The sequence below is a fragment of the Heptranchias perlo genome, chromosome 5 (assembly GCF_035084215.1).
Source record: "Heptranchias perlo isolate sHepPer1 chromosome 5, sHepPer1.hap1, whole genome shotgun sequence".
Taxonomy (NCBI): Eukaryota; Metazoa; Chordata; class Chondrichthyes; order Hexanchiformes; family Hexanchidae; genus Heptranchias; species Heptranchias perlo.
Genome location: NC_090329.1, coordinates 110,064,767 through 110,074,830, shown reverse-complemented (window position 1 = coordinate 110,074,830; position 10,064 = coordinate 110,064,767). Strand labels below are relative to the sequence as shown.

At 42.4% G+C, this 10,064-nt stretch overlaps 1 protein-coding gene across 5 annotated transcripts in view; it reads left to right on the top strand.

Moving 5' to 3' along the window:
- Positions 1-684: 684 nt before the first annotated feature.
- Positions 685-10,064, top strand: part of pdss2 (prenyl (decaprenyl) diphosphate synthase, subunit 2) — a 230,916-nt gene continuing 221,536 nt past the window's right edge. For all 5 annotated transcript variants that reach the window (XM_067984978.1, XM_067984979.1, XM_067984977.1 and 2 more), the window contains exons 1-2: positions 685-727; positions 3,382-3,757. In XM_067984978.1, the coding sequence (XP_067841079.1) occupies positions 3,510-3,757 (248 nt within the window). In that variant the 5' untranslated portion in view covers positions 685-727; positions 3,382-3,509. The remainder of the gene's footprint in view (positions 728-3,381; positions 3,758-10,064) is intronic.

Below are 10,064 nucleotides of genomic sequence, written 5' to 3'. Positions count from 1 at the left end.
GAATAAGCTGGCCAAGTTTGAGACGTTTGGTTTGAACCTGCTCCAATCAGCTGAGGCAGTATCAGGCTCTCCCTCCCCCTCCAACCCATACAAATTCCACCACCATCAAAATGAGAACCAGCTGATGTTCACTGTGGAAGTGGTATTATTTACTTTTGCTATTCGTTTTATTTATATTTTAATATTCGGATACCAGACTCATTCTTTAATTATCCTTCTTTCTGAATAAATCTCCAGTTCTGATGAAAGCTCATGGGCCTGAAACATTAACCTTGTTTCTCTCTCCACAGGTGCTGCCTGACCTGCTGAATGGTTCCAGCATCTTCTGTTTTTATTCTAAATAAATCGATGTGGTTTTATACTTTCTCGGAGCTGGAGTTAAATTAAAAAGAGCAGCGTACAAACCCGGGGAAAGAAAAGAAAAAATAAACTTCACAAAATAAAAGGAGAAACTAGATTTTTTTTTAATAGCAACGACCTGTCAATCAAGGTGATTGACAGCCAGGACCTGCCCGCCCACGTGCACACGCGGAGCCGGCCGGTGCCGCCCGCGCATGCGTCGCTGTGTAATCCCCGCCCCGCCGCTATCTCTATGGTTACAGAGTCGTGCAAAAAGCTTTACACTTTACGGCACCGTCGTGCCTCGCCGCTTCAGTGAGATTTTTTTTTTAAATTTCGCGACGTGCCGTGTTTGTAGATGGTGTAAAATGGCGGCGCCCGTGTGACGGTGAGTCTCTGATCCAGAGGGCGGCAGCGACTCCGGACTGTGCTGGAAAGACAGACCGAGGCCCGCGGAGACAGGCAGGGAGGGCAGATATGACACGCAGAGAAACAAATCATCAAGAGTCGGAAGGTCAAAGCTGCCGAGAAACTTTACACAAGTGGAGTTTCTGTTTGCTCCATGTTCAGTGCACCCTGTGCTCCTGGAGACTAACTTCACCTGGCAAAGTCCAGCCTTCGGCACAGCCGGTGTAAAGGAGTTGGAATATAATCCCCTGAAACAATGCAGCAAAGAGTCGACCACTGGCAGAGGGCATGTGGTGCTTGTCCAGCCGGGGGAGGAATCTCAGTCCCCAGTGACTCTCTCCAGGTCCTGCTAATGAGCCAGGCTGGCTGGTGTAATGTGATTGAGAGCGGGTGACTGGGGAGAGGGAGACAGACAGGCTGGGCCAGGGAGAGAGGGAAGACAAATCATTACTGGAGGTGCTCTGGTTAGGATTGGATAGGTGGGAGTGGAAGTAAGCAAAGGCTGAGTTGTACAATGGAGAGCGGCTGTTGGAAGAGGATGGTGTGGTCGACTGTGTCAAAGGCTGCAGAGAGGTTGAGAAGAACGAGGAGAGAGAGAGTGCATCATGTTACAGTCACAGAGGATGTCATTAGTGACTTTGATTAGGGCTGTTTCAGTGCTGTGGCAGAGGCAGAAACCTGTTTGGAGAGATTCAAACATGGATTTAGTAGGAGACAACATTTTGAAGAACTTTGGAGAGGAAGGGAGATTGGAGATGGGGCGGTACTTGCAAAGACAGAGGGGTCAGGGTGTTTTTTTGAGAAGAGTGTGATGATGGCAATTTTGAAAGGAAGGGTGAATAGTACCTGAGAAGATAGACTGTTTTCCAACATCAGCTAGAATAGGGACCAGGAAGAGAAGTTGAGAGGTCATGATGTGGAGATGCCGGTGATGGACTGGGGTGGACAAATGTAAGGAGTCTTACAACACCAGGTTATAGTCCAACAGCTTTATTTGAAATTACAAGCTTTTGGAGCTTTGCTCCTTCGTCAGGTGAGTGCAGGGTTCCATAAAGGCACAGCATATATAGTCAGAGAACAATGTCTGGTGATTACAGATAATCTTTCTAACTGCTTGTTATCACACCTCAGCAGAGAGATAATCACAGCAATCAAAGGAGTGGATGGTGTTCAGACAGGGGAACATTACATCCAAGACTACTGAATACACAAGCGGTCAGATCACAAAGACAGAGAGAGAGAGACCCGAAAGAAAGAGAGAGAGAATGACCAGTTGTATTAAAAACAAATAACTTTTTTTCGCTGGTGGGGTTACATGTAGCGTGACATGAACCCAAGATCCCAGTTGAGGCCGTCCTCATGGGTGTGGAACTTTGCTGGTCAGCAGTTTAGTGGGAATTGGGTCAAGGGAGCAGGAGGTGGATCTCATGGACAAGGTGAGCTCGCAGAGGGTATGAGCTGCGATAGAGAAACTAGAGAACTTTTTAAAAAAAAAAGTCAAAGTATTATATAAAAGTATGACTTTAAAATGGGGACTGAATTACATCTGAATGCCCAATTATCGCCCAGCCTCATCTGAAGACTACACTTAGTGCCGTTTTGGGATCTTTTGTCCGGTTTTCCACAGAAAGATTTTGTAAAAAGAGTTACTTTAAATGCTTTGAAGCAGAGTGTATTCATGCAAGTTTTTTTTTTAAAAAGGGTCTGAGACATTAATGTGTTAAGATGTTAATGAGCTAGTTTTGATGTTGTTTTCCCACAGACTGTAAATAACAAGCAATTTGTTAGCTTGTTTCAGTAATCAATAAACACCTCGCACCCCTTGTGTTGGTGAATCGCAGGTCCCTGGTGGTCAACAGGATGTCTGGCAGACTTTCCCCTTCTAAGTTTAAGCAACAAGAGATAAAACACACAGGAAGATTTTTGAAACAGAATGCAGGGAGGCAGTCAGGCTGAAAAAGGCTGAGAAGGTTGGAGTGAAGGAGAGGATTTTAAGATGATCTACTTTGGTGGGGAAATGTGGCGCAGTCTTTATTTTTATATTATTTAAAGATATGTCGATTGAATTAAGTTAGTTCAATCGTAATTGCCTTACAGCAGTATGTTCACCTTACTGTGAAATAAAGCACCTTATTGATTTATGTGAAGTCTTGTCTCGCCAAGTGTTTGCTTGATGCGCCTTCCGAGACTGAAGAAATACATATGCAAAAGACATGAATATGCAGATCAGGTCACAAGTGAAACTATTGTTATAACCCCTGTGTTACACTAGTGTGCAAATAGATATAGGGCAGTGAGAGTCATTCCCATTAAAACTTTCCTACGTTACAACAGTGACTACACTTCAAAATTACTTAAAGTAAAGTGCTTTGGGACGTCCTGAGGTTGTGAAAGGAGCTGTATAAATGCACATTTTTCTTTTTTAAAAGTAAGATATTCGGATCACTTATGAAAACAAATTACGCCAATAAACTTGAAAAAATACCTATGGCTGTCCCTAATTTCTGACACTTGGTTTTGACTCCCTGTGTGCAAGGCCAAGGGAGATTGATTAGTTTAATTTAAAAAATGATTTAGGGTAAACATGCACACAAACAAAATTAAATTAATTAAATTTTACATTTGTCTTGCCAGGATCAGCTGATGGCCTTCTCTGTGCTGAGTTCCCTCCCTACTTTCAGGCTGGATCCAGGAGTGTTTTATTTCCTAGGTGTAAAGTTTAGCAGCTCCTAGACCCCCCCCCCCCCCCCCCCCACCCCGACATGTCACTGACTCTGAGGAGAATGAAGTACGGCACCGCTCTGGCTGGTGCTTTCTGCCGGAGCCAAATTCTTCACTCCAGCTCATCCCCTTCCTCCTGGGCTAAAGTGGTGTCTGAGGCGGAGAAGATCGTTGGATACCCAACCTCCTTCATGAGTCTCCGTTGTCTGCTCAGTGACGAGCTGAGCAACATTGCCCTCCAGGTCAGGAAATTGGTTGGGACAAAGCATCCTCTCATATCTACGGCCAGGTAAGAGGTCCAGCCAAATAAAATGCAAATCAGAGAGAGACTTTTAAGTGGAGTCTATAAGACCTGTCTTGCTGATTTTTGTTTTTGAGTGCTATTGTTTTTGATGTTCTCCCATATCTCCCAGAAAGTGGTACAAAATCTTATGGCCTATTTATAGGTAGAACTATATTAGTGGTTCTGCAGTATTACCTGATTTCCTCCACTCTCGAGGTGCTGTGGAAACCACTTTGTTTATTTTGCAGGGCAAATTCCACTGTATTGGCAAAACAGAAAGGTATAAGCCAGTAGTAAAAATAAAGTGCTCTGCTGGCTGTACAGGTGAGCTGGGCAAACCGACCAGTAGAAAAGCTGATGGCCTCTGTTTCCAGGAGCAGCATTTATATTTCTGCTGGCTGAGACACACCTCTATTATAGGTGGGTGTGGGCACCTAAGGTGGCAACATCAGCACATCATTTATTTTACAACTCTGCTGCTGTAGTTGATACTGGTGTCCACGATGGTGTGAAGTAAGTGGAGTACTCTGTTTTCTCACTCCCCCCACCTTTCTTCTCTCTTGGACTCTTGCTGGGATCAGGTGCTTTTTGCCTCTGGCATTTTGTCCAAATGGATTTTGTCCAAATGGCTCTTTATTTTATGTGTAATTTTGGACAGTGGTTGTCAGTAGGTTATTTGACTGTGGGGTATATCACACTTGTCGCCTGATGTCATACATGTGCACCTAACAATGATATGGCAAAGGAACCCTGGTTAATTTTTCCACTGCTTAGCTTGGGGGCACTAAGGCAGATTGAATCACTCTGTAACTACACCATCTGATACCCCCATTTACTTCACAGGGTTGCCTCCGACACAAAGATGCTTTGTAAATTAAACATTGCAACATGAGAACCACTTATTTTTTTAGAAAGGGCGTGTTGCTTTCATCCTCTGTGTGTTACTAGTATCATCATCAGATCTGCTATTTTGCACCTAGCTTTTGGTAGTGTTTAATTTTAGGCCACTCGTATGTACAGGCCGGCAATGTGCTTTAGGGATTGCTGGTCTATGCTGATCTTCCCCGACATCAGGGAGGGCCCATGGTCAGGTTGGCAAAGTTGCAAACGCTTCTTTCCTGCCAAGTCGGCCCCATTTATTCTGTGGGTGGACTTAGCAGCAGTGAGTAACAGTGACTTTATAGAACGGACACTTGTGAATCTTGCACATGTGCCGTTATTCATTGTTGCCAAATCCGTCCCATGGTATAAACCCAGCAACAAGGGAAACTGGCATACATTACAGAATGGCTTCCAACGGAAAGTATATCCTGATAATAACTTTGCAGATTAGATTTTGTAACCAATGCTCGGTTGGATAGGACATGAGCAGCTGAGTGATGCAGACCAAGGAGGTGGCAGGTTTGATTCCTGGTCTGTATCTAAGCTAAGATAGGAATAGGGCACTACAGTCTACCTCAACGCTTTTAGATTAGGGAATGGAAAGTTATCCAGCATTCCCTTGCTAGGTTACGATCCGACGAGCACAGGCACATGTCTGAACGTCAGCTGAAGGCAGGATCAGGCTTGGCTGTGATGCCTTCCATAAAGGAATAGCTTGCCAACGCACTCTGTCCTGACTGACACGTGAAGAATAGCTGCTTGGGTGAGGTACTGGAGAGTGGCTGGTGCGCGTACATAAGGAGAAGAAGAAGGAAGAGGACAAAGATGGTGAGAAACAGAGAGGTTGGGAATTTTTGCTTTATTATAGATAGTTTATACGAAGCGCTCCTAACAGGTATCCAATACACTCTAAATGTAGACCCAATAACTAACACGAGTGGGTATGGTCAGGTATTCCTTTTAGATAAATAATGTATCCTGTGGTTTGACTGAAGTGCTATGAATATAAATAAGTACAAATAATACCCCAGAGGAGTTTATAATGACTGAGCAATCAATAAAAATAAGGCAGAATTAATGTGAATTTCAGGTATTTCATTTCAAAGCACAAGTAGCAAAAAGTAACATGGGTATTTAATGAAAATCCGGTTTATTTCATGATTGGAACTTTGTATAACTTGAAAGCAGCACATCGTTGTCTTGGACTCTTTTACTCATGGAATAAATATAAGCCTAGAGATCAGTGTCAACGATATCAGTAGAGGAACATTTAATGCATAAACATAGCATTCTTCGGCCATTATTTTAAGGCGGGTATTAACCTCTTTATTTTAAATGAGTTTGCGCCTCCAACATAACAGTGGACGCAGGAATGTCACGCAAGCACATTAAGTGTCCATTCGCTAATAACGCCAACAGTAATTTCTAGGCAACACTGTCTAACGCAGTATTCTAGTCATAGAGCATAGGGTTGTTTTCCTAAACATTTAAATATGCCAACCTTTTAGCAATGGAAAAATTTTTTTTGAAGAGCACAATTGCCAAATACAATTGCTGGTGCTGAAAGTGAGCACAAATCTGTTGGAGATTCTGTTCAGCTGCCAGTGATGTTTGGACTAACAGAATCGAATGCTTACAGGTTATTATGTCTGGATTGAAGTAATCCCATGTTGTCTGGAATAACTTGCTAAAATACAAACTTCTTGACCCGTAGCTTGGTTTCTGGCGCTGCGCAGCCCTAATTCTGGGCAGCCTGATGTGGCTCTCGGGCTGATTATGAAGTCCCACCTCCCATTGTTTGCATTGTAGCCACTTCAGGGTAAATGGAGACTACCCCTGTAATTAAGTCCTGTAAAATTTCTTCAGTTATTTTCTTTGAACGAAAAGTACTCTTCGTAGACCTTTCTCCTCTTAGTTACGGATTATCTATTATCATTTTGGAAAATATACTAAAAGGTCACTTTCTTTCGGGAAAGTAGTCACAAATGTTAGAATTAAAGGTGACGTTGATGTACATTGTAAAGAGTTGAGGCACAGCGCACCCCAGAGAGCTGTAGTTCTTCAAACTCCGTTTCATGTTTCCATTTGTTTCAACGGGGTATGAATGATTTAAATGAAGTAGAAATGAACAAAGGAGTTCAAAGATAGTCACTTTGATTTGAGCTGATTTAATGCTAAAACTTGAAATATTTATAAGAAATTTATATAATGTTGCTGAGAAGCCGTGCATATTTCCAATTTGTGCCCAGAATTAAATTGGTGCCAGAAACTGCAAGACCAGGCTCAATCTATATTGTCCTAACTATTACAGTATCTGAACTTAAACCTCTAACCCAGAGGTGAAAGGATGAATGCCTCCCAGTACTAGCAGGTCATTAACTTACAAATGACCTTCCTTTTAATTGTAAATATAGTTTATTGTTACATAGTAATGTTGGTAATAGGATAATATTATAAATTTATAACAGGAAAACATTTCCCATACTGTATTTGCATGAGATTAATACTTCTGACATAGAATTATAAAAATTATAGCACAGAAGGAGGCTATTTGGCTCATCGTGATTATGCCTGTGCTAGCTTTATAATTGCATTTATCGACTCTCAACCCATTTCCCAGCCTGTCCCCTTTTATATTCTTCCTTTTCAAATACCTATCCAATTCTATTTTAAATGATATAATCTCAATAGACACTTGAAGCCTTTCACCTTCTTATGATCCTTTGTGTGAAAAAATTCTTCTAATTTCTCCCTTCATTCTTCTCGTGATAATCCTCAGTCAATGCTGCCTCGTTTTCAATTTTCCGACCAGTGGAAACAATCTTTCACTGCTTACCCTCTCAAAACCTTTCATAATTTTGGAAAGCTCATTTAGGCCCTCCCGTTAACCTTCTCTATTCCAGTGAGAAAAGTCCCAATTTTCCAAGCCTGTCTTCATAACTACCACCCTTCATTCCTACGACATTGCTTGTGAATTTTCACTGTACCCATTCTGTGATATCCTTCCTATAATGAGCTGCCCAGAACTGCGCACACAGTGCGCTAACTGTGGCCTATCCAATGTCTTGTACAAATTTACTTCCTTGCTTATATATTATTTGCCGTTAAATATAAAACTCAGAATCACATTTGCCCTTTCTACTTGCAATCCCTCCTTTAAAGATTTATGTGACTGCACCCTCTCAGTTCCTCCACTCTGTTAAATATCTTGCCACTTAGAAAATCATAATATGATTAGGCATGGTTTTATGAAAGGGAAATCATGTTTGACAAACCTATTGGAGTTTTTTGAGGATGTAACTAGCAGGGTAGATAAAAGGGAACCAGTGGATGTAGTATATTTGGATTTTCAAAAGGCATTTGATAAGGTGCCATATAAAAGGTTGTTACACAAGATAAGGCCTCATGGGGTTGGGGGTAACATATATTAGCATAGATAGAGGAGTAGTTAATGGACAGAATTTAGAGAGTAGGGATAAACGGGTCATTTTCAGGCTGGCAGGCTGGAACTACTGGGGTGCCACAAGGATCGGTGCTTGGGCCTCAGTTATTTACAATCTATATTAATGACTTGGATGAAGCGACCGAGTGTAATGTATCCAAGTTTGCTGATTATAGAAAGCTAGGTGGGAAAGTAAGCAGTGAGGAGGACACAAAGAGTCTGCAAAGGGGTATCGACAGATTAAGAGAGTGGGCAAGAAAGTGGCAGATGGAGTATAATGTGGGGAAATCTGAGGTTATTCACTTTGGTAGGAAGAATAGAAAAACAGAATATTTTTTAAATGGTGAGAAACTATTAAATGTTGGTTTTCAGAGAAATTTGGGTGTCCTCGTACAAGAAACACAAAAAGTTAGTATGCAGGTACAGCAAGCAATTAGGAAAGCAAATAGAATGTTGTCCTTTATTGCAAGGGGGTTAGAGTACAAAAGTAAGGAAGTCTTACTACAATTGTACAGGGCTTTGGTGAGACCCTCACCTGGAGTACTGCGTACAGTTTTGGTCTCTTTATCTAAGGAAGGATATACTTGCCTTAGAAGGTTCACTAGATTAATTCCTGGAATGAAAGGGTTGTCCTATGAGGTGAGGTTGAGTAGAATGGGCCTATACTCTCTGGAGTTTAGAAGAATGAGAGGTGATCTAATTGAAGCACAAGATTATGAGGGGGCTTGACAGGGTAGATGCTGAGAGGTTGTTTCCCATGGCTGGAGAGTCTAGAAGTAGAGGGCATAGTCGCAGGATAAGGGGTCGGTCATTTAAGACTGAGATGAGGAGGAATTTCTTTACTCAGAGGGTTGTGAACCTTTGGACTTCTCTACCCCAGAGTGCTGTGGATGCTGAGTCGTTGAGTATATTCAAGGCTTTCTGTACTCTAGGGGAATCAAGGGATATGGTGATGGGGCAGGAAAGTGGAGTTGAGGTCGAAGATCAGCCATGATCTTACTGAATAGCAGAGCAGGCTCGAGGGGCCATGTGGCCTACTCCTGCTCCTATTTCTTATGTTCATTTCCTTTCATTGTTTTGTTTCCCAAAATGTAATACTTGACATCTCTCAAAATTGAACTGCACCTGTCGCCCATCTGCCCACTACAATTACCTGCTGCAGTCTCCTACTTTCTTCCTCACGGTTTGCCATGCCCACAATTTGATGTTACCAGCATTTTTATTTCTAGAACAATTCAACACTGTTTCTTGTAAATGATGTCCACCTACCGTATGTGTAATTCTCATGCAAGCAGTTTATTGTCAAGTTTTGATTTGTTTCCCAATTTACCCGGTGTGTCTAGGTTATTGCATGTAACAGAATCTCACTGTACTGTTAGAATTTTGAATATGGGATGCGGAGAGAATAGTGCATACTTGCAAGTAATTATAAGGCCGCATGATGAGGTCCTGCAGGAATATTTTAAGGAGTTAGGGATGAGAGTAAGAAGCAGGACCTCAAAGGTAGTAATCTCCTGATTGCTTCCGGTGCCACGCACTAGTGAGTATAGGAATAGGAGGATAGACCAGATGAATGCGTGGCTGGAGAGATGGTGCAGGAGGGAGGGCTTTAGATTCCTGTGGCCTTGGGACCGGTTCTAGGAACGTAGGAACAGGAGTAGGCCATTCAGCCCCTCGTGCCCGCTCCGCCATTTGATAAGATCATGGCTGATCTGAGATCTAACTCCATATACCTGCCGTTGGCCCATATCCCTTAATACCTTTGGTTGCCAAAAAGCTATCTATCTCAGATTTAAATTTAGCGATTGAACTAGTATCAGTTGCCGTTTGCGGAAGAGAGTTCCAAACTTCTACAACCCTTTGTGTGTGGAAATGTTTTCTAATCTCGCTCCTGAAAGGTCTGGCTTTAATTTTTAGACTGTGCCCCCTACTCCTAAAATCCCCAACCAGCGGAAATAGTTTCTCTCTATCCACCCTATCCGTTCCCCG